This window comes from Sinohyriopsis cumingii, chromosome 12 (assembly GCF_028554795.1).
Source record: "Sinohyriopsis cumingii isolate HCF-2022 chromosome 12, ASM2855479v2, whole genome shotgun sequence".
Taxonomy (NCBI): Eukaryota; Metazoa; Mollusca; class Bivalvia; order Unionida; family Unionidae; genus Sinohyriopsis; species Sinohyriopsis cumingii.
The window spans coordinates 71177358-71202485 of NC_142972.1; the positions used below are offsets into that span (position 1 = coordinate 71177358).

A 25128-nucleotide genomic window follows, 5' to 3' on the forward strand; every position below is an offset into this window, starting at 1 on the left:
TTGAGCTGGTATATTTTATTGTATTTTATCACAAGATAAGTTTATTTTTTCCAAGCAATATAATAAATATGATATGGTGTTTTTCTGCTATAAATCAGAGCAAGATATTTTTCCAGCTATTGACATGCAGAATTTATATAAAAAAGGGTCTCTGGCCCCTGCCCCAGAACATTAAATTATTGGTCTCTAATAGCATTACATTGTCACAGTGATATTATTGTGGTATGTTCAGAAATACTGGAGTACAAGGCGGTACAAATTTGTTTGTGGTACCTAGCTCTACTGTATACAATATACCATATATATTTGCATACAAGTCAAACAACATCTGTAAACTGCACAGACCCATATCTGCCATCATATAATGTACTGGCAGATGTGGGTCTATGCAGTTTGTTAGGGTGTGTGATTTGGATTTTTAATGAAGCTTTAAAAAAATTTCAGTCATATGTGCTTGAAACGAAAGAAATACAATTTGGTATGTTAAACTTCAGACTTGACGGTATTAAAGTGGAATTAAAAGAATATTCAGTGTCTCTCATTAATTCTTTGTTTTTACTAACCAGATAACCAACAAGGTCTCAAGAATGAACAAAATTAATAAAGCAGTTCAGTTTCTATTTAAATGTTTAACTGGTAGCATCCATGTGTTTATTCTTCAAAATGTCCAATATTTACAATATTTATAATTATGAAGACATATATATTCCTCTATCAGTCTCAAAATGCATGATATACATAATACACATATATATTTGCCTAATTTTATAATGCCAATGGCCCATTTCCGAATATATAGCAATACAGATATATGAAAAAGGGGTCATTTTTAACGTGGAAAAGGACACCAAAAATGTAATGGCTGTTTATCTCCTAAAATTGCTCTTACAAAACAAAAGTTGTATTTTAATTGGTCATATAGGGGGTCTTTTTTAAAATGAAAAAAGTTTAAATGCAGTGTATCCCTCAGGGGTGTAAAATTGAGGGTTAAAAAAAACCTGGTGTCAGAACTGGGGGTTAAATAAAAAATGTGGGGGTCAATAATGTACTTACAAATTTTCATCTCACCCATACATTTTCAGCTTGAAATAGGATACTGCAACTTGCACAATATACTCTCTCTCTCTCCCTCCCTCTTTCTCTCAAAATATAAATAAACATGCACAATTAACAAACAAATGCAATGTCCATTCAAAGAATAATTTTATTAGTTCATTTTTCTTTTAGTTTAAAGTCATACTTTTAACAGCCTCCTTATAATCTTTTTGGTACAATATTATAGCCCAACACATTACATATAAGCCAATATAAAAAATCCAAATAAATCTTTTTAACCTAATGGCAGTTAATTTACTGCCTGTCATAAAATGTGTACTATCATCGGTTTCATTGTACTTCGTCCTAGAACACATTTATCCAAAAATCAAAATGGCTAATGATTAATCTTCTTTCTAATAAGTTACACTTGAACTTTAAGATCTTTCTTTTATTGCAGCAAGTTAAAAACCAACAAAATCTACAATGACCCCACCCCAACTTTGTAATCCAAATAATGCATTTGTCTCAGCAAGTTTACTGATTTCTTTGTTGTGAAAGAATGTCTTGGGTGATAATGTGTTCTCCAGATATCTTGTGGCAAACAAGGACAGATTTTGTAAAGTTCTTAAACCCCGTCACAAAAGGATTATTCACTTTTGCAGTCTTCACAATCATGTGATCAGAAAGTCACACTGGTAATCATAATGGATGTGCTGTATTCCAGTTAAGGGAATTATCGTTTTTCCCCATTAAAGTTAGAACCACAGTTACTCTTTTGTGCTCTGCTTCTTTCACTTTCTTCACTAATGATTCTTAGTCCAAGCCTTTTTAATCTGATGATCACTTTCTAGTGCAACAAGCACTGACATTTAATATCTGGATGACATCTTGATGAGCTCGATGTGAAAGCTCATGAGATATGGGGAAGCTACTCCATCATAAAATTGCCTTTGCTAGTCTGGTTCCCTGTTTCGTATGTTCCCTGCTATACGAATAGCAGAGTGCAATGCAGGAAGCATTAAATAAATCCTGATCGATTTATGTGAATCCTTTGCGTTAAAAAAATGCACACCAACAAAATGTGTGCGTCAATTTTCTCCAGCGTGTGTCCCTGACACACAAATGTGCATAAAGGGAAACACTGTTAAATGTATCTGTTTATATTTTTCTTGCTGACATTGGCCCATCTCAGGGGAATCTCTGAAGTATGATTAAAATTAATTTAAACTATAATCAAACTTTTCACAAGTAAATTAATGCAATCAATTACAATTAAAAGTAATTTACTCTAGGTCTGTTTGCTTCCCATGGTTTGTTATATGGTTTCTTCAGTTTCCTTCACCTCAAAGACTGTACTACACTGTTACGTCAAACACTGCACTACATTTCTACCCTGAAAATTGCACGAAACCTTTACTTCAAGGACTGTACTACATCCACAGCTCAATAACTGTAAGACTCTTCTACCACAAAGACTGGATAATACCTTTAATTCAAAGAGAGCACTATATCTTCACCATGAAATTGCACTACATCTCCATCTTAAGACTGTACGTATTGCTTGAGCTCAAACACTGCACAAGATATCATCCCAAAGACTGCACTATACCCTGTACCTTTGCCCAGAGAAGTGCAATATACCTCTACCACAAAGACCATTATAGCTAGTGCTTAAAGTCTGCACTAAAGTCACCTCAAAAACTGCACTACACCTCAACCTCAGACTGCACAGCTCCAAAGAATACAATGCACCTCCTTTCAAAGACTACACTAAACAATTACCTCAAAACTGAATGACATATGCATTTCAAAGACAGTATTGCTCTTCCACCTTAAACAACTTTAGCACACCTTTACTTCAACAACTGCACTAAACCTCCACCCCAAAATCTTGAGCTCAAGCACAACACTACATTTCACCTTAAGAGACTGCGATACACATCCACCTCAAAGCTGAATTACATATCAAACTAAAAGACTTCACCACATTTCACTTCAAAAGACTGCACTACACCTATACCTCAAGGACCACTATACACCTGCATCTCAGCAGGCAAGAGTATGTAGTAAGGTATACTTGTATTTTCAACATGCAATAAATAAAGTTTAACCACACTGAAAGAAATCACACAGTGCCTACATTTGAAAGATAAAAATCAACTTACCCCCTTCACTGATTCCACTAAGGGAGGGATCACAGTCTGGTCCTCCAATAGGGTTACTCCATGGAGATTGCTTTAGTGCAAGAGCAAACCCCCTCTTGAATTCGGGGACTTTGTCTGTCTTAAACTGGATTGTAAGTGTGTTGGCACATGTGCTAAACACAAGGATGCCAATCTGTGAGGCAGACAGAGTCCCACACAGACCCGTCTTAAAGTTGATTCCTCTCAGTAGCTTGGCATTATCTGGTCTCTGAGCTGCAAGAAGCAAACATACAATTCTGAATATGGATCACTGAACTAATTCCAGATCTCATTAAGACAAAGCTACACAAAATTTGGTCAAATACCCACAATTGCCAGTAGAGGTGTTGAAATGCTGATTTCACAGATCTCAGCCCCAACAAAAACATAAACATCATCTTGTGAGCAGCTACCATTTGATCTTCTGTGGTGTGAATTTGTTGGGGGAGTGAAGCAGGAATGGGCTGGGCATTCTTTTCTGAAAATTATTTCCCCCCCCATTTTTGCCTCAAAAATAATAAAATGTCCTGCCTACATGGAAAGTATTTTGTCCTTAAAAAAGGCCAGAAATTGTTTTGCATCATAAATATTTTGTTTCACCAAGGCAAATAAAAGCAAAGATTTTTTTAAACACAACATGGAAGCAACATTATTATTCTTCATAAGAAATTTCTTGACCATCCAGCACCTTATTTATTTCTTTCATCAATTTATCAAGAGGGTGTTCTAAATTGACCTGTTTTACCAAGTGTGAAACACGGCTTTCCCTAATTCAGTTTTATAAAAATGTGTCATATAACATGAGTGAAATCAACATTTGCATTTAAAAACCTCAAGTAGTCTTTGTAAACATTATCATGCAGAAAATACATTCTGACTAAAGTAATTTTTGGCCCCTTTTGAACAAAAGGGTATTTTTTTGTAACAATTTATCTTTACAGTTTAAAGTTAAATTTTTTAAAAATTTCAAATTTTCGTTTCAATTGGCACTATAAAGCCAGTATTGTGTTGACATGCTGTGAAACCATCTACCTACCTGCTATCATTGGGCCTAAGATACATAAAAAACATAACATTATTTCAATAATATAATCTCAGAGGTTATAGGATGATTTGATAAAAACCATAGGGTAATGTTTTTTTCTGGTATTGTTTTTTATATCACTATTCTTCAAATCTGACAGAGAAGGACTTTCATGGTCCACACACAGAAGCAAGATTTTACTGGGAGAAAATCACATGCTTTGAGTAAGCATGGAGTGATGATCAGTAGTATAAACAAAATTCATGCATCAGTTATTACACTGATTAGCCACTATAATTGAGACCTTACATGAAAAGTATGCAGTATGAACTCTACTCATCTAACTCTAGACTCACTAACAAGTAATGCAGACATAGTTAACCTGCTATGGGTAACATATCACAATATACAATGTATAGTCATTAATATGGGAGGTTTAGCAATGAATACACTTTCCAGGTTATTCATGGTAAACTAACATGTATAATGGTCTAACTCTTATTAAAGCATAAAATGTAGGTCACATTGACCAAATTTGGTTTTAATGGAGTCATAGTAACAGAGATGCATCCAATTATCAAGCTTCATTACAGGAACATAAATAGCACCCAACAAATTTTTAACATAAACTTTCAACAACGTAACTTAAGCATGAAATACATGTCCTAAAGACCTCTTTTTCAAAAATCAAATGAAGAACTTATAAAGATGCATCCACTTGCAATGAGTCATAGCATAATGTGCAAAATATATGCTAAACACTCATGCGACCATAAGCAAAATGCAAAAACTTAACCAAAGCTAGTAAAAGATTAAATATAGGTAACATGGACCTTTTTAGGTGAAATATTGACATACACAACCATTTATGAACCTTTTTTGTTGTAAAGGTGTCGCAGCAACAGTTCTACTATCAACATTGCCTGAGAAATGAGCATCAAACAGAAAATACAACCCATGTGAATGATGCATAAAATATGGGCCATAATGACCTACTTGAGATAACAGTACTCATCAAGTTACATTCTCTCAGTGAGGTGCATGACAGAAAGGATAGTATGTAAATACGATGCCAAAAATCTTTGTGTGCATGAGATAACTTCAAAAATGCCAGGGGTAGTACAATAGCTTATCGCTAATTTGTAGAGGTGAACTCAAAATGTCTGTTTTATGCAAGACAACTGTGTATTTTATTATGAATAAATGTGATTAATTTTAAATGGACTTTGTACTTGATGTCAAAGTAGTAGGTTTAACTTTAAAAGATAAACTAACATAATGTATCTCAAATTACTTTTAACTGATGCCAAGTGCACAAGTAACACACTTTACTACTGTTTTAGAATTTAAATGTATGGATGACTTTAAAGTTCAACCATCACTGTTGGTGGTTAGCTTGGATTGAAACTACTACAAGAAATATGTAGTCTATTAATATCTAATTAAATCTAATGCATTTCTTTTACTACGCTATTATAAATCACTCGCTGACTTTTAAACTAGAATGTGTCTAGTTTTATTCCTTGAACAAACATGTCTTACAATCATAGAGCTTCAAAAAATCCCCACAATAGCTTGGATTGCCTGAAGCATCTATCTGAGCCGTTGAATCTACATCGAATGTAGTGATCCTAATCTCCCACTGATAGTTTAGCTTCCCAATGATGGAGACTACACAGTTTTTCTCAGATGCATAGAATATCTGCTCAACAGTCTGTGAGACAACTATGTACTCATCACGGTCCTGGAGATACTTTTCCTGTGGGTTCCAGATGCTGCTACAGTCTCCATACTGGTTTTGAAGAATAACAGTGCTCTCTGCAAAAAGGATTGATATTAATATCTCAATATATTATCAGTGTTTCCCTTTACCCTCATGTGTGCTTCAGAGACCCCCAAATTTTTAATTTGACCCCCAGTTTTGATACCAAAGTTTGTTTATAACTCGGTCTGACCCCCAGGTGATTTTTTATTCTGTCTTGCACCCCTAGGGGATACACTGAATTATATAATCAGAATTTCACAGCTTGTTTGGGAGGCTTTAGCAAAAGTGAAATCGCAGATGGCACTAAAGTTTTTCAGATGGCAAATTCACCTCACTAAAATGAACATATTAAACAATAATATCTACGGCAGATTTTTGCCTTTAAGTCACTGACATTTGCAAATTATTTCTGAGACTGTACAAACTGTCATCTTTTTCATTCAACAACTATTATTTGTAATGTGTGCACAAAAGAAACTGCTTATTTTGATTCTGAACCCACCCCCACCAATAAAAAACAATAAAACTATTTGCTTGACAATTTAGTTATTCTGTCAATCACATTATGAAGATACCGTGCAAAAATGATGAGGAACTGAATTTCTTAGCAAAGAAACAAGGATAAATGGATCACTTTGAAATAAATCAAACTTGTATTTGTTTGAAAAGATATTTCAAAGAAAGAGTGGTATTGCAAAAGTAAATACAGGTTAATAATTCTAAATACAACAGTTATGTAAGGACCAGATCCAGAATTGGATATAACAGCTATTTTATGGTACATGTACACAACATAACTGAATATGTCAGTATTTTTCTGAACAGAATTTGACAACTACATGTACTTTGAAAATTCTATAGCCAGGCTTGAAATTAATACAAATCTGGTAATTTGAGATCAGTAAAATTTTCACCATTTGCTATCATGAGTTGCCAGTAACAAGTGGTCATGTCATATGTGTTAATAAAACATTCCTTGTCATAGTTAATCTGCCTTTTGGAATGTTTAGGAGAAGTGACAGACTCTGTGCAACAGGTAGATAGAAACAGTTGGTCACTCCCCGCCTCTGCCCTCAACTCAGCACCCTTCTAATCTCCCCCTTCTGCCATTTAAGTGTCCTTCCTCTACCTCTCTCGAGATACCATATTTCTTAATCACATTTAGACTATCATACTTTTTAATCACATTTAGATTGCCATGCTTCTTAATTACATTCAGAATGTCATATTTCATAAGCACATTTAGATTGTCATACTTCATAATCACATTTAGATTGTCATATTTCATAATCACATTTAGATTGTCATATTTCATTATCACATTTAGATTGTCATCACTCTGGTGACCTAGTGGTTAGAACATCCGCATCAGATGCAGGAGGTTGTGGGTTCGATCTCTCGCCGAGTCATACCAAAGACTTACAAAAATGGTACTAACAGCTGCCTCGCTTGGCGCTCAGCATTAAGAGGTTAGTGTTAGGACTGGTTGGATTGGTGTCAAGATAATGTGACTGGGTGGGACATCATGCTACATGTCTGCAGCATGATGCCCCAGTGCTAGACATCACTATAAACTGCCACACAGCAGACATCGTAGCAATATGATTGATTGTTAAAGCTAAAAAAAAATCAAAATCACACACACACATTTAGATTGTCATACTTCTTAATTACATTCAGACTGTCATATTTTATAATCACATTTAGACTGTCATATTTCATGATCACATTTAGACCGTCATATTTCATAATCACATTTAGACTGTCATATTTCATAATCACATTTAGACTGTCATATTTCACAATCAGTTAGACTGTCATATTTTATAACCAATTAGACTCATATTTCATAACCACATTTAGACTGTCATATTTTATAACCACATTTAGACTCATATTTCATAACCACATTTAGACTCGTATTTCATAATCACATTTAGACTGTCATATTTTATAATCACATTTAGATTGTCATATTTTTTATAATGCTCAGAGATTCTAATGTTTTATACTAATCAATAGGAAATTTTGAGGGTCTATAAATACTTATTTGGTTCTGAGGTCAACTAACATTACAACGAGAAGCCAAATATTCAGGAATATCTAACACACATGACAGCCAATATCAATGCTTTTCTACAGATTAAAGTCATATTGCTTTAGTTAGACATTACTAAAATGTCTTTTTTTCCTATTAAATTCATGAATTTTTTACTTCTTGTTTCAAAGTTAGTTGACCTCAGAATATGATACGCAACACCGTTATTTAGGCAGTATGGTGGCAACCTAAGAAACACACAAATCAGAGGAGCCATCTTACATTATACGACTAATATCCAGAGTGCCAATCACAGGGACTCAATGCAAAGAAAATTAGAAGTTCCCATCAATCAATTGAGGGCGGGGGGCGGGTTAACCTATAACAATATAACACAAGGGAAGGCACAAGTCCGCACCTCTCGATAGTCCCAACCCTGCTAGTTTATCCTGATTTTGTCTGCTAATTTCCAACTTAAGCCAGCTGTAATCAAGAACAGTTCAATTTTCAAAAGAGTTTGACAAACTTGCTTCAGTATGTGACATATTGAAGGAAATGCAACAATTATTCATCGATTCTGATGCCTGGACAAGTGTCAGCAAGGAAGTGCTGTTTGCATTCAGATAGTCTTGGATTTCACCACTGAGGTTGTTTGGATCTTACCTTTTGGTGGTGCTAATTAGATCAAATTTATTATATCATTATGATTTTTTTCCAACTCTGATTCTTTCAGCTTTTGAGACAAAAATCCCTCCCAAAACCAAAATTATCAATATAAGAAAAGCTTTAGGCATGCTAAAAGAAATATTTTAGGTAATATTTCAGTAAATTTGCATTTTCTGTTCCACTCAACTTTTCAATCCCTTCAAAATATGTAAAATGTTGATAATAAAATCTACTGGTAATCGGGGATGGTGATGGCTTTAAAAAAAGTTGTTACCAAAATAATCACCAACCTCAAAATGTTGTCACCATTTTTCAAAAAATGTCACCCTTTTCGTAATACTGGATCTTCTGTTTATCTCAACATCCTCGGGACCACAATAATATTGTCGATGTATGTAGATGTTTAGATAAGTAAGGGGGGGCTGAAACTAAATTGAAATTATGCATACAAGTGAAACTTTTAAAAGATGACCTGTTGTCAGTGACTAGGATTTACATAGATAAAAAAAAATTGGGAAATTTTGATTAAACGAAGAAAACTAGGCTGAAATACACTTGTATACTGACAACTTGCATTTGTGTAGTGCATTCCACAATGTGTTAAATAATACACATACATATGAAAAATCCATGAATTTGAGTATTAGATCATAGTATAAAATTCGTGTATCAGTCAAATCCTGTATGAAAACACAACTAAAATGTATATATAAAAAACGGTAGTCCTCGTTTGATCTATATCCCACAGTCAACAAACATGTTTCTGGAAACAATTCACTGATATTTATTATCCAAGTAGCATGTGGCTGTATAGTTGTTTATATGCTACATGTACATCAGTGTATCCCCCAGGGGTGTAAAACTGAGGGTAAAAAAAACAAACTTGGTGTCAGAACTGGGGGTCAAATAAAAAATGTGGGGGTCAAAAATGTACTGATAAATTTTCATCTGACTCATACTTTTTCAGCTTTAAATAGGATATTGCAACTTGCACAACATACTCTCGCTCGCTCTCTCTCTCTACATACAAATAAACCAACATGCACAATTAACAAAACAAATGCAATGTCCATTCAAAGAATAATTTTATTAGTTCATTTTTCTTTTAAAGTCATACTTTTAACAGTCTCCTTATCTTTTTGAAGCAATATTATAGACCAACACATTACATACAAGCCAATACAAAAAGCATAATAAATATTTTTAACCAAATGGCAGTTAATTTACTGCCTGTCATAAAATGTGTACTATCATCAGTTTCATTGTACTTCGTCCTAGAACAAATTTATCCAAAAATCAAGGATGCTAATGATTCATCTTGTTTCTAATAAGTTACACTTGAACTTTAAGATCTTTCTTTTTTGCAGCAAAGTTAAAAACCAACAAAATCTGCAATGACCCCCTGACCGTGTAATCCAAATAAACGCATTTGTCTCGGCAAGTTTACTGATTTCTTTGTTGTGAAAGAATGTTTTGGGTTATAATGTGCTCTCCAGATATCTTGTGGCGAACGAGGGCAGATTTTATAAAATTCTTAAACCCTGTCAGGAAAGGATTATTCACTTTTGCAGTCCTTGCAATCACGTGATCAGAAGTTACACCAGTAATCCTAATGTATGTGCCATATTCCAGTCAAGGCAGGGATCGTCCTGGGCTTCGCCAATTTTTTTTCCTTATTGGCGGCAAAAATATTCCATCTGGCGATGTTTTTGGCGACAGACTTTTTGGTTATTTAATCTGTACATACAATCATGGATTTGGACTGGATAAATTAAAAGGAAGAACGAAAGGAAGCCACAAACTTGACTAAGTAATGCATTGGAATCAATCTGTTACACAAACGATCCTTTGTTCGTATTGACAACCCCATCTTTACAGTGCATTGTTACATCATAATCTGCTTATGCTGACATCTGGGCTGAGTACTGTATGCTGTGACAAAGTCAATCATGCTACCGAACTATACCTACAACTGATCGACTTCTGAAGATGCGAATAGAACAGATACAATTAATTGAATGGCTAATCCTTCTGTTGTTTTTTTTACATATACCAATACAATAGTTCTGCTGAACCTTCATAGAAAACTGATAACCTCTGAAGTACCGACTAGTGTGTATAAACACAAAGCAAAAGGAAAAAAATCTCAATCACAATTATATCTGTCGCCAGTGCAACATTATCATGAGCAAATGGAATTTAGACGTTGCATGTTCATCATCTCATCCTAAGTTACAAAAATTAACAGCATTTGGATTTAGTGCAAATTCATCAGACAATACAGTCAATGAACCCGATGATAAACCTTGCAGTCCAACATCATCTACATGTAGTGATTCAAGTGCAACACCACATTATGATGAATGGGGCAAAAATTCCCGAAAATTTCTAGACAGTTGGAAACTTGGGCGTCCGTGGCTGAGATATGATAAAAAGTTAAAACAGATGTTCTGTGATGTATGTATCAAGGCAAAGTTCGTCAATTCATTTACAACTGGCTGTGATATTTTGAAGGAGTGTGTCACCAAACATGAATCCAGGCGGGGTAAGTAATATTTGTGCATTTTACTCATTGATCTTTTCCTTTTGCCATCAATCCCGTGTTACGGCTGCAGAGGCTTAAACTCCGCAACAAGAAATAGCAAAAAAACAACAAGTTTTGCATAATTAAAAAAAATTATTTATTTCTCAAAATACAGGAGTGAAAGAATCCCTAAATTGGGTGTGATTTTATGCTTATATATACGGTCCAATATTGCAAGGTGTTGACTCGTGTAAGTTTCATTCGTGGGAATGGAGATCCTATTTTGCTTGTTGAGAAAATTTATACAGCGTTCAGTGATCATTCTTGGGATTTAGGAAGCAATTCACTACAAGCTTTGTGAAGCTAGCCATAAGGTGTGGGGGGGGTCATTTAATTACGGAATGCATGCAATCGATGGTCGCATTATACGTCACTTATCTTACATTGCAATGTAAGATCATTGGGTTTTATTATTATTAAAATGTCAACTAAAGTTGATAATGCATTTTTTTTCAGGTAACAACAGTCATACATGTGCACAAATGGTGATGCGGGATGCCAACACCATGGAAGCAGCGAAGATCACTGCCATTAGTAAAAGCAAAAATGCTATTATTAGTGCTATGCGGAACACTTTCTTTGCGGCTTACTACAACCTGGCTAATACAATTGTCCCAAAGCTGCACCAGTTGTGTATCACACAGGTATTGAGAATATTATATTATAGCTTGTTAACAGTAATATTCTATGGATTTAAATGACAGTAACATAGGGAAAAACACGTGTACAACCTTAATATATTCAATGTGATGTTACTGTAGTACACCGTGATTGTTGTATAAATGCCAATATTTTGTTAATCATATATATATATATATATATATATATATATATATATATATCAGAACATGTATAATTATAAATTAAATATTTATGGCATACAAAATTAATGATTATTTCTATTTCAGGGTGCCACCCAACTCTCAGACCTCAAAGTAGGTAAGCACACATCGTATGACAGTCACAAAAGCACCAGTGATTTTCAGCAGTCGTTGGCCGATGTAATAGTTGATGAGATGGTTACCAAGGTCAAGGAATCTCGTGTTTACAGTGTCATGCTTGACGAGAGCACATATGTTTCAGTACATCAGAATTTGATTATGTTAGGTACTTAACTAGTTTGGTTGGCAGTGTTGAACAAGTGGCACAATTTCTAGGTATTTGTCAGCTTCAAACCGCAAATGCAGAATCTATATATTCAGAGTTGTTAGGTTTAATTAAGTCATTTGGTTTTAGTCTGGACAATCTGATTGGTGTATCAATGGATGGTGCTGCAGACATGTTGGGTTGCAAGAGTGGTGTTGTTACCAGGTTGAAGGAGGCTACTAAAGGTTTGCTTGCAACTCGCTGCATTGCACATAGGTTAGCTCTGGGTACAGGTGCTGCAGCTGATGAGGTTAGATACATGCTCAAGTTTCAAGATATACTGAATAACATGTACATGTACAAGTATTTTGCATATTCCCCCCGTAATATGTGTAGGCTTGTGGCAATTCAGTCAGTGTTGGAGTCTTCTCACACTCGCTTGCATCAGGTATTCCACACAAGGTGGCTGAGTTTTGAAGGTAGTGTACAGGCAGTTGTTGATAATTTTCAAGCTCTAGTTAGTGTCTTCTTGGAAGACAAGTCTGCAAAGGCTCTTGTACTGTATAAGCCCATTGCTTGTTTCAAATTTGCTTATACAGCAAACTATATGGCTGACATTCTGAGGCCTTTGGCAGTTCTGTGTCAAGCTTATCAGAGATCTGATATTGACTTTACAGAGGTTAATCCCCTTCTCCACTCCACTGTTGAGCTTCTTGAAAGACTGAGGTTTGAGTCTGGTAGTAACATTTCTAGGTTTCTTTCTGAGATTCCAGCAGAATCAAGTTTAGATTCATCAGGTTTGTGTACTTTTGAGTACAAAGGCCATACAATTAGTGATGGTGCTAAGCGAAGGTTGGAGGCTGCATCATCTTGTGCCAAATTTATAGATATTGTTATAGATAATCTAAAAGCAAGGTTCACGGAGGAGGGTGATTCGATAGTTTTGAGTGCTCTAACCAAGTTGTTTGATCCCTATTTGTATGGTTCACAGGCTAACAGTTCCATTCTTTCAGAGGTTTCAGGTATTGTTTCAGATTACTTGTCTACTTGTGGGTTAGGTAATCAGTCAGAGGTTAGTCAGGAGTTGGCTGGCTTTGTGGCTTATGCTAGGGTTCAAGTTCTCAGGAATGGTAAGGTGTATAGAGGTGTTAAGGACTTGATTCAGTTGGCAGTGAGATCCAGGGCAACATACCCTTGCGCATCTGCGGCTGCTGAGAGACTACTGGTGTCACCTGTCAGCACTGTAGACTGTGAACGTGGATTCAGTAAGATGAACCTCATAAAAACTGACATCAGAAGTAAACTCTGCATCTCATCTCTCGAGAATTTAATGAGAATCAGCATGTACAGATGTGAAAAATTAGACTCTGAAACTGCATTCAATAAGTGGGCAGCCCTAAAATCGCAATGGATCTTCATGTAACACTTTGTAACATTTTGTTAATGCTTGTTGTAATTAAAGTATTAACTACCCATCTTTTGTAATTTTCATTGCCTGTTACATTAATAGACTAAATTAACACTTGGAAAAATGTACACTACTTGTTCTGGCGACACTTTTTGAAAATTGGCAACAAAATATTGAGGTTGGCGATTTTTTTGGCGACAGCTTTTTAAAAGCCAGGACCATCCCTGCAATGGAATAATTTTCTCCAGTTTTCACTGAAGTTAGATCCACAGTTACTATTTTGTGTTCCGCTTCTTTCACTTTTCTTCGCTAATGATTCTTAGTGCATGACATTTTAATCTGAAGATCACTTTCTAGTGCAACAAGCATTGAGGTTAAACATCAAGATGACATCTTGCTGAGCTTGATGGAAATCGCGTGAGTGCTCTCGAGATTATGGGAAGCTACTCTGTCATAACATTGCCAAAGCTAGTCTGGTTCCTTATTTTGTATGTTCCCTGCGTTACACTATGCTATATGAATAGAGGTGCACAACATAGTGAGTAAACAAAGTGAGAAACCATTCAATGCCTATGCTCGAAGTATACATGACGCCACCAATCATCCAATGCATTGGATATTAAATAAATCCTGATCGAATTATGCAAATCCTTTGCATATAAAAAAACGCGCTGCAACAAAATGTGTGCATCAATTTTCCTCAGCATGCATCCCTGATGCACAAATGTGTTTAAAGGGAAACACTGATTTATGTGTACTTAAATTGGCCTAGAATTTGGTCAGCCAGAGACAACAACCATGATGCCATGGCAACCAATGGAATGAGACTATTCATAGGGAAATAAAACAATTGAACAAATCAATAAGTTAATAAGTCTTGCTAGATGTCCCACCTTTATTTAACTCAATGGCCAGATATATATTGTTTCAAAATACTGGAACATTAAACCGCCATTGGTAGTGATCGTAAGCATGAACATTTTTGTTGCAAACAGGAAACTTTCAAGGCAAAATAAACATGTTCAAATCACTATAGAAAAAATGTAACAATGCTTTTATTTAAGTTTGTTGCCAACTATCCTTGATCAAAGGTTGTTGGCTTGCTTTAATGAAGGTTCATATGTTATTGAAGGCACCACTAAAGGTGCCCTTTGAAGGACCAAACAAATGCCCATTTGTTATTGCTGCAGCAACATCAAATAACTGTAAAACACTGACTGAGACAAAAAAAATTCCATTTGCTTAGTATCTATATAGAACAACTGATACTTCAAAGGTATTCAGTTTTCTTTGAAGTTTCAGCAAAACAATTTTTTCTGGTACACTTTTCAAAAAGGAAAAATACTGCCTTCATCTGGCAGATTGAGGCCATTTCTGTTCCCGATTTCAGAGGTGGCTGATTGTAGCTAGTCAGGTAGCATGACTATTTGGGTTATATTAAAGTACTAAGGCCGGACATCAGCATAAGCAGATTATGATATAACAATGCCATGTTAGGGTGTTTTGTCAATATGAACAAAGGATTTGTTTCTGTAACAATAGATTCCAGTGCAATTTTATATCCAAGTTTGCGGCTTCCTGTCAAGGTGCCTTTGAATTTCTCAACTCCAAACCCAAGACTGTATATATAATTTTTAACAGCCAACAATGTTATCGCCAAAAAGAATGGCAGATGGTATTTTTTATCGCGAAGCCCAGTGTAATCCCTGTGGTTTAGAAGCTAGTATACTTATAAAAGATCTACTTGTCTGATGCCCTGGTTCTGTCACATGTATACAGTGCTATCAAGCATTTCTGCACACCTAAGGATTCCATCACCAATAATAAAGCGAAACACATACCGAATTTGACCGATTGACAAAAATAAAATACTGCAATGCTTACCATTTGAAAAGAGGCAATTGTCAACAGAATATTCTCCTCAAAATAGTATAATTTTGGATGCACGGGATACCACGCCCGTGTTTTCACAACTCGCGATATGGCGGCCTATTCAGCACACAGCTTTGAAAAGATGTAATGTTTATCATAGGGCTATAGAAATGAAATACATTACTTTGGACTGTTTCTGTTTGCAGTTCAGTACTTTGGACTGTTTCTGTCTGCAGTTCAGTCGAGTAATTAGGTCAGATTTATAGCTAGTTTTACAAAATTCAACGTAACAATGCCAATCAACGGCAATAGATATTAAGCAAACTAAACCAATATCATAAAAAAGTTAGTAAAGTTCAACATTAAAAAAAAATATTATGGTGGAAGAGAAAAACAATAGGATGTAATGTGTTTACGTCTTGTTCATGGGGAAAAATTACTAAATAATTTAGAAAAAGACAATACATCGTGGAATTTCTTGAGAATCCCATTTTAGTGACAAGTTGACGTGGGGTAGCAGACAATTTTGTATGTGTGGGACAACTTGCAAACTTGGATTAAGATGCATTAGTTTTTTTAAGGTATACATTTCTATCTTTTAAATAATGTATTCATTTTAATGATTCTAAATGATACATAGTAGTTGTTGTTGTTGTAGTAGGGTTTAACGCCATTTTTCAGCACACGATAGGCTATACATGGCAGCCAGTATTAATGGTGGAGGAAGAACCCGGAAAAACCCTGGAAAGAACCACCGACCCACAAGAAGCTACTGGCAAGCTTTCTCACATACCCACATTGGCTAAGTCCGAGACTCGAACCCACGCTGACACAGGTGATATGGCAGTGATCCATAACAGAGAGTGCTTTACATGACTTGGCCACTCGGGGCCCCTGATACATAGTAAAAAGGATTTTCTGGGTTACAGGTTCAAGAACATCACTGAGTGGGTCTTCAATTCTGACATTTAGAAATCACATTTTCGAATGCATTATGAGTCGAAAATGTGGGATAATTTTGTAAACTTCATGAATATCACTTTTTCTTACTTAAAGCATGATATTTCTTTCACTATACAAAATGGACTTTTACTCAAAATAACGTGATCCTATGTTTACAGAAACGACATATCATTGTGCAGAATTACCTGACACACAAAATTGGCTGGCATGGTGGTACACCACTCCCTCGATAACTCGCGCACATCGGGGTCCAGAAACATCGACCGCACTATAAGTGAGGCGCGAGTTATCGAGGGACTTATAAAATAAGCCCAAAACCAATCAAGTGATTGACGACATAACAGAAAAATAAGGGGGGGGGGGTAGGCAGATTATACTGTTGAATACTCACTTTATAATCGTTCTGAGATTAACTGTGAATAAATATCTCTTCATAACGGTGTACTTTATTATTTCCTCATAGGACAACATTAATTTCAGGATAAATTACAGTATATTGAGGCGATCATCCAAAACATTATTCCACGTGGTTCCGTTTGCTTAACATGTGTACCACTTCACACATTGTGTACTACGTCACTAATTTTTATGCTGAATTGGATACATTCTAGTTTTATTGTTTGATCCAAATTAGACGTTTTTTTATATACAAAAGATTGACTCTTTTCGAGAAACAGTGTCGATCGAACGATAGATAGATAGATTTGAATGCGATAGAAGTAAAATGGAAAACAAAAAAACAAGAGTTAATCAGTACTAACATATTTAATTGGTCTACAAATTTATAACAACGTAAATTAGAATAAGTTAATACTTGCCGTTTGTGCCATGCTTGACAAATATCAATTCACTTTTTTAAAAAATCAGTTAATTTTTTTTGTGTGTGTTATTCCTTGGTTTCTCTGCCACCGAACAAAATCCCTCAGATTTCTCAACTGCATGAGCTTTATGTAGTCAACATTTTGGGTCTCCAGCCACCTTATGGCAATATCAAAATATCTGATTGCTTCCTGTGTAGCGGGCTGGGGGTGGGGTGCAACATCTGCATCACTTTCAACACTTGTGTTACTCCAGTTAGGATCGTCTTCTGCTGCAAATTTGTTCGTTATAAAATTAATTATAGTTTCATCTGACATGTATTCGGCTGTGGGGCAATCACTGTCAGCACAAATCCACTCCTCCATATCATCAAGAGAAACGCCCATCTCAGGACCATGAGTCTGTACGAATTTCTCCCAAACAGCCTCGGCATTAATGACATCAGCTTCATTGAAACATTCGAAGTCACTATCATCATCGCTGTCTCTGTTACCGTTTTGCTTTACATCAAAGGCAGCTCCAAGACCCTTAATCCAGCACCCCAGGTCTCTTGTAATCGATTTTTTTTTTTAATGCAACAAACACTTCCCCAAGTTGTTGATCAGAACAAAGCCGGCATGTAATTAGGTTCTGGCAGAAGTACTCACGGGTTTCGATGTGACGGTCGATTGACTCTTTTCATGTTTTCAATGAACAGAATATGTTGTGTTTATAATGTTTACACTGAAACGGAATTAAAGGATTAGAACGTGACTTTCACACAGGAAGACGTTTAATTGGTGTTTATTTCATTCTCTGTTGCCACCTGTTAGCATTTATCAGAAGTTTTCATTGATCGCTATTTCACCAGACTGTTTATTTACAGTATACTGACAACTATTTATCATAAAAACTTACATAATAAATGATATCTTTAAACAGAGGTCTCGCTAGGATTTTAAAACTGGGTCTTTCTGCCTCTGAATTCAATCACTAAATATCAGTACATTTTCTCACCTGGCCGACAGTCAAAGCCTTTGAACTAGCCGCCTAGCTGTTGCATCATGTTCTTTTTTTTTTTTTAATGTACTCTTATAAATTGGCAACAGTACATCAAAGAGTCTTCAGTCACTGAATTCTGTCATTGTAAATATCAGCACAGTTAACTGATCAACACATTTTCCCACAAAGCAGGTGGCTGAAACAGGACCGGCAAATCTTTGAATTTTCCCGTGCACCTATTAGATGCGTACAGAGGACTCTCGCCTCAGTCATTTTCTGCGTCTCAGATCAAAAATTGGCATCCAAATACGCGTAATTAAGCATTTTCGAGATCTCTGAAATTAATTCTTCTTTAGGACTTGCAAATTTCTAAATATGGATTCTATTTTTACGGGCATTAATCACCATTTTCGATGATAAAACGAGCAATGTATCAAGGTTTAATTTATCAATTCTTATCGTAATTTTTTCATGTTCAGCATATTTTAAAGATATTTTAAATACATTTTCTCTGGAAAAAATCGGGATCCAAGACGGACACCGCGTTATAAGCGGGATCACAAGTTATCCGGGCGCGAGTTATCGAGGGAGCGGTGTATACGTGTGTGCAAATTTTGCATATAGGAAAATCATTGGCTCATGCAAACTAATTTTATAAGCTTTTTGAAATGCTACTCTTCCTTCTAGAAAGGAACCATTATAGAAAAGACCACAGGTGCTCAATGTAAGCTTGATGTTGAAAAAAACAAAACAATAATCTGAAGGGAAAAAACCATGTAGAATGACAAAAATACCTCAGATTACCCCCATGACCAGTTCTGACACAGGACCCTCATTATCATACTATATAAGAGAGAATGTATGTAACTTCCAAATACTTGGTTCCACCCATGACCCTCGATTTCCTTCTGCTACTTCTGTCTTTAAAGGCACACGATCAAAATCTATGGCTTGTTTTACTCCCGAGATATTTTTCTATTCATCAAGCCATCATTGACTTTTCTGTGTTGTACCAAACAATGTCTAATTCCTTCATGGAACAGGATTCCTAAAGTTGAATCAAGTTAATGGTAAGTAAAAACTTACTTTTTGCATCTACCACTGTTCTGTAATTAAAGAAGGGATATATCATAGTCACAAACATGGTATATGTAGCTCTTTTAACCGGTTGTCACATGAGTGTTGTCCTGGCAGGAAAAATGTGCCTTAATCACACGTTTGAGAGCCTGTAACTCCAGTTTGGTACAACACAGAAAAGTCAATGATGGCTTGATGAATAGAAAAATATCTCGGGAGTAAAACAAGCCATAGATTTTGATCGTGTGCCTAATTTTATAAGCTTTTTGAAATGCTACTCTTCTTTCTAGAAAGGAACCATTATAGAAAAGACCACAGGTGCTCAATGTAAGCTTGATGTTGAAAAAAACAAAACAATAATCTGAAGGGAAAAAACCATGTAGAATGACAAAAATACCTCAGATTACCCCCATGACCAGTTCTGACACAGGACCCTCATTATCATACTATATAAGAGAGAAGGTATGTAACTTCCAAATACTTGGTTCCACCCATGACCCTCGATTTCCTTCTGCTATTTCTGTCTTTAAGTTTTTACTTACCATTAACTTGATTCAACTTCAGGAATCCTGTTCCATGAAGGAATTAGACATTGTTTTCATCACTGCACACATCGTATACAAGCAACTCCCATTTTCAAAACATGTACACTATGGGGAACACATTGATGGCGAAATATGGTTGGCTCAAAAGGTTATACTGAAATGACATACATGCATCAGGGAACCGTTTCACGATGTAGACTACATGTAGCCATGCAAAAATAGGTAATAACATGATTGCATCATGTTAGAAATCATTCGAATGTGTTAAATTAATGACAGTATACATTAAAGTAAAACCTTTTGAGCCAGTCATATTTCGCCATTTTGCATCTACCACTGTTCTGTAATTAAAGAAGGGATGTATTGTAGAGTCACAAACATGGTATATATAGCTCTTTTCACTGGCTGTCACATGAGCACAGCATTCTCCCCCCAGACAAAAATCACACGTTTCAGAACCCGTAACTTCAGTTTGGTACAGAGCAGAAAAGTCAATGATGGCTTATATAGTATGATAGAGCAGGTCCTATGTCAGAACAGGTCATGGGGTAATCTAAGATATTTTTATCACTCTGTATGATATTTTTTCTTCAGTTTATTGTTTTTATTCTCAACATCAATATCTCTGAAGTAAAACAAGCCATTAAGTATGGTCGTGTGCCTTTAAAGATGGAAAAAGCAGAAGGAAATCGAGGGTCAGATTATTGTTTTTTTTTGTCACAACATCAATATCTCAGGAGCAAAACTAGTCCTACAATGAAAGACATGGCCATACCTGTCAACCTGTAATTTGTATTTTTTTCCATCAGTGTACGGAAGTAAAAATTGTTTTGTACGTTTTTTCTTATAAAAATGAGCGTATATTTTGTTATTTTTTATTCCCGCAAGAATGAACTGAATTTTTAAAAAAATCAAGTGCAATCCAGAATCTTTTTCAGCTATGCGCAATCAATGTGGGGATAACTCTGATATGCTTTGGAAAGCAATGGAAGCAGGGAATGCCAAAATTGGTTTAAGTGAAAGAATATTTCTTTAACAAAACGAATACAAATATATTAATATTGAAGAAAGTGTTTAGATAGCTTTGTTTCGTTCAAGATTCTTATGATCCTTTAAACCGATTTTGGTATTCAAAACTTCCATAGCATTCCAAACAACTTTAATGTAGGCCAGTGGAACTTGAAAACATGTCCATTTGCTTGTGAGGGAATTTGAATTTATTGGGAAAAAGACATCAGTGTAAATAAAGTCTGACTAAAACACTATAAATTTAATTTGTAGAAAAGCGCCAATGTGTGATATCAAGTTTGTGAGATATTCCTGAAAATTTGACTCATCATTCTGAAGTTAATCGATGTCGGAACACGCTACACAGTGCCGTCATTGGGCAATAAGACTTCAACGCCCCAAAAATAAATATCAGGTCGAGGTCTTGCACTGTAGGACTAAGGGTTTATGGGGGAAAATATAAATATGTAATAATGAGACCATGATAAATCTAAAGAATCCAATATTACACCTTGAAAATTCGATTTTCAAAATATTTAGCACATCCTTTTTTAACTAGTAGCGACACTTTTGTTTTTGAGTTGCGCCACACCTGGATCATGAAACACTTAAAGATGTGTTTGAGGATTATTGCATGCTGCCTGATGAGTGTGTGCCCGTGTTCACAGACAATCGCCAGAAAAGGAGCTTTTGTAGCTACTGGCTGGGTATTATCAGCCAGACAATTAGTGCTGGTGGCATCCACTTCCCAAATCTGAAATTAGTTACTCAGCAACTATTTGCCTTGCCAGATAACAATGCAGACAGTGAAATATCGTTTTCTATAAAGAAAAAAATACATACATATTGTAGGATGTTCCTGAATGCAGATAAAATGAACACTGACACCTGCTGCATAGACTTTAAAACCCTTGATTACATTTTGTGTGTGTGTGTGTGTGTGATTTGGATTTTTAACGTAGCTTTAACAATTTTTTAGTCATATAGCTATGATGTCTGCAGTGTGAGAGTTTATAGTGATGTCTAGCACTGGGACATCATGCCACAAACATGTAGCATGATGTCCCACCCAGTCACATTATCCTGACACCAGGCCGACCAGTCCTAACACTAACCTCTTAATGCTGAGTGCCAAGCGAGGCAGCTGTAGGTACCATTTTTGTAAGTCTCTGGTATGACTCGGCCATGGATCAAACCCACAACCTCCTGCATCTCAGGCAGACGCTCTAACCACAATTACATTTTGAAAGGTGCAAAGGGTGCATGTGTTGCATATAATACTGTGTGTATGTGTGTGTTACAACACACTGAAAATCAAAATAAAAAATGAAATAAATTTTCACAGATGTAAGTATTTATGTAAATGTGTGTAAAATTAGTTCATTTATGGCATTTGTTGTTTTAAAACTGTTGATCTTATATAATGAAGGAATGCATTTTTCCGTGTAAGGTTTTTTGGTCTCTGTAAGGTTTTTGTTGGTCTGGCATACAGGTTTTCATCTCAACTGGTTGACACCTATGGACATAGCACATATTGTTTTTGTTTTAGTGCCATGTCTTACTATCCAAATAATGGCTTCTTTTTTTTATAGCGTGTTCTGATGTCGGTTGACATCGGAATGAGTTGTCAAAGTTTCAGGAACATCTCACACACCTGGCAGCCTATATCAACAATCTTCCACTAATTTATGTGTAATTAATATACTTACTGTTAATATATTTACTGTGCTGTCTTTATCCTGGCGGAATGAAAATATGACACTAGCAAATGGATGCATTTTCATGTTCCGTTGACATACATTTGAATTTGTTACAATGCGATGGTAGTTGAGGTATGCCGAAGTATGTTTAAGTAGGTTCATGTGGGGGATATGTTTCTTGAATGAAATGAAATGTTGCTTACAGTTCCAATAGGCATAATATATTTTTATTCATTTCATTAAAGAATAATATTTCCAGCCAACTGAAGTGTAAGCCAACGAAACTTGAAAATAGGTCCATTTCTTCTGTGAGAATTTGAATTTACTAGAGAAAAGATATCAGACAGGGTAAGTAAAGTCCGACTAAACCATTGTAACTTTACATTGTAGAAAAGCGTCGTTATTGGTTGCCAGTTGTGCATGATATTCCTGAAAAATCTGGCTTTCGTTACACTGCTATCAACATCAAAACACGCTACACAGCGCCGTTAGTTAGGCAATAAGATCCATCGCCCCCAGAACAAAAATATCGGGTGAGGTGTCTTACGTTGTAGGACTAGAGTAAAACAAGCCATTAAGTATGGTCGTGTACCTTTAAAGATGGAAATATCAGAAGGAAATCGAGGGTCAAGGATGGAACGAAGTATTTGAAGTTATTTACCTTTTCTCTTATACAGTATGATAGAGAGGGTCCTATGTTAGAATGGGTCATGGGGGTAATCTAAGGTATTATTATTGTCACACCGTACGATTTTTTCCCTTCAAATTGTTTCTTCTCAACATCAAGCTCGCGTCGAGCACCTGTGGAAAAGACATCCATTGATTAGAATAAGCATGATTACCTGGAATTTGTGACAACACTAGCGATATGTATAGCAAATTAATCAACGTAAACAGAGGTACCCCTCTATTGTGGGACTCCATTTTGAAAGTTATGGTTTCATTAAGAAACATACTAAAAACGTATCCACGCCCTAATCCGGTTATTGATAAAATGCGCAAAGCATTACGGTATGCCGAAGATGGTACGTAAAAAGTAATGATATTATTTTGATCTTGCTAATGTTGTTTTTGTTCTTCATTTGTCTTAACCATTATGTTTGTACTTGTATTTGTCATATCATGTGGACCAGTTCTAGATGTTTCTTATGCACAATGAGGGTTATGTCAAATGACGTTGCGTGTTCCTCGGGTGGCACGATTTATCCAAATACACCCACATAATATACAAATACACCCAAACATACCCAAATACTCTCAAATGTCGTTCAGAAACAAGCACATGATGCATTTACTAAATAAAGAATTTTTTAATTCATTACAAAGTTAAGTTCTGGGTCAAAATGAAATAAGTTAATTTACTACATCAGTTAGAAATTCTTTGTACATAATGTAACGAAAATCTCCAGTTACCATTAGCTTGGAAATTGTCGACAGAGTCTGAGACGATATATACGTCCATAATTTGCATACTTAATTGCACATATCTATATTCTAGAATAATGCTAAGTTTTATCCGTGGACACACCTTTGACATTTAGATATAATTAGCTATTGGCCTCGAGTATCCCCCTCCCATGGTTCTTTGTTCGAAACATTCAAAGACTTGTATGTGTTTCTGTTCCCATCCTCTAATAGTTATGTGAGTCTTTTTTTTTCGTAAAAAATATATTTAAAAAAATTGAAAAGAAAATATATTTGTATGATCGTTTTTGTTGCGATGATTTCTCTTAATTTGCTGCTTTCTTGGATGAGTCATTTTCTGAGGTTCCTGTATATACAGGCCCCTTATTTCCTCCTCTCCCAATACTTTATACCTTTATTCTGTAAAATTAATAACTTGTTATTTGTTTTGTACTATTACCCATTTACATATTTGTCTGTGGATAATTACATGAGATGATCTCTGTTTGCAGTATTTGTGGCCAACGATATTCCTACTGTCCATGTTTGCTGTGTATATGCTATAATGTTTCTTTGTCTTGGCTGGCCTTTGTGTGTTCAAATTTTTTCTTTTAGTTATTATATGTATATTTCTCCTTAAATAGATATAGACTGACGATCGAACGGACACACACACACACACATACACACACACACACATATGTTAAATGATAAAATAAAATAAAAAGACATCAACAACACGCAGAATGTGTGAATGGTTTCGCTTTATTGATTCACCAGACTATATATATAATGTATGATACATATGCAAATATCGTTACCTTTGGCTTCAATCCTTGGATGCATGCATATGTATATGGAAGAATGCTAAGGAGAAATCTAATTCAGCACAAATGTTGATATTGCTAACACAGCTATTTATAACTGGGTGTCTGATCTTTTCTAACTGATTCTTAGAATTTACTCT

General features: G+C 35.5%; 2 protein-coding genes across 2 annotated transcripts in view; one reads left to right on the plus strand and one right to left on the minus strand.

Annotated features, from left to right (window-relative positions):
* LOC149786720 (uncharacterized) overlaps positions 1–23687 on the minus strand; it is a 44828-nt gene extending 21141 nt beyond the window's left edge. The window contains exons 1-3 of the mRNA XM_089977222.1: positions 23600–23687; positions 5788–6063; positions 3204–3455 (exon numbers count right to left, since the gene is read on the minus strand). Of these exons, the coding sequence (XP_089833348.1) occupies positions 3204–3455; positions 5788–6063; positions 23600–23681 (610 nt within the window). The 5' untranslated portion in view covers positions 23682–23687. The remainder of the gene's footprint in view (positions 1–3203; positions 3456–5787; positions 6064–23599) is intronic.
* Positions 12560–14011, plus strand: LOC149786721 (E3 SUMO-protein ligase KIAA1586-like). The gene has a single exon (XM_089978074.1). It carries the CDS (start codon positions 12560–12562, stop codon positions 13805–13807), a length of 1248 nt encoding a protein of 415 aa, XP_089834200.1. The 3' UTR covers positions 13808–14011.
* Positions 23688–25128: the final 1441 nt, after the last annotated feature.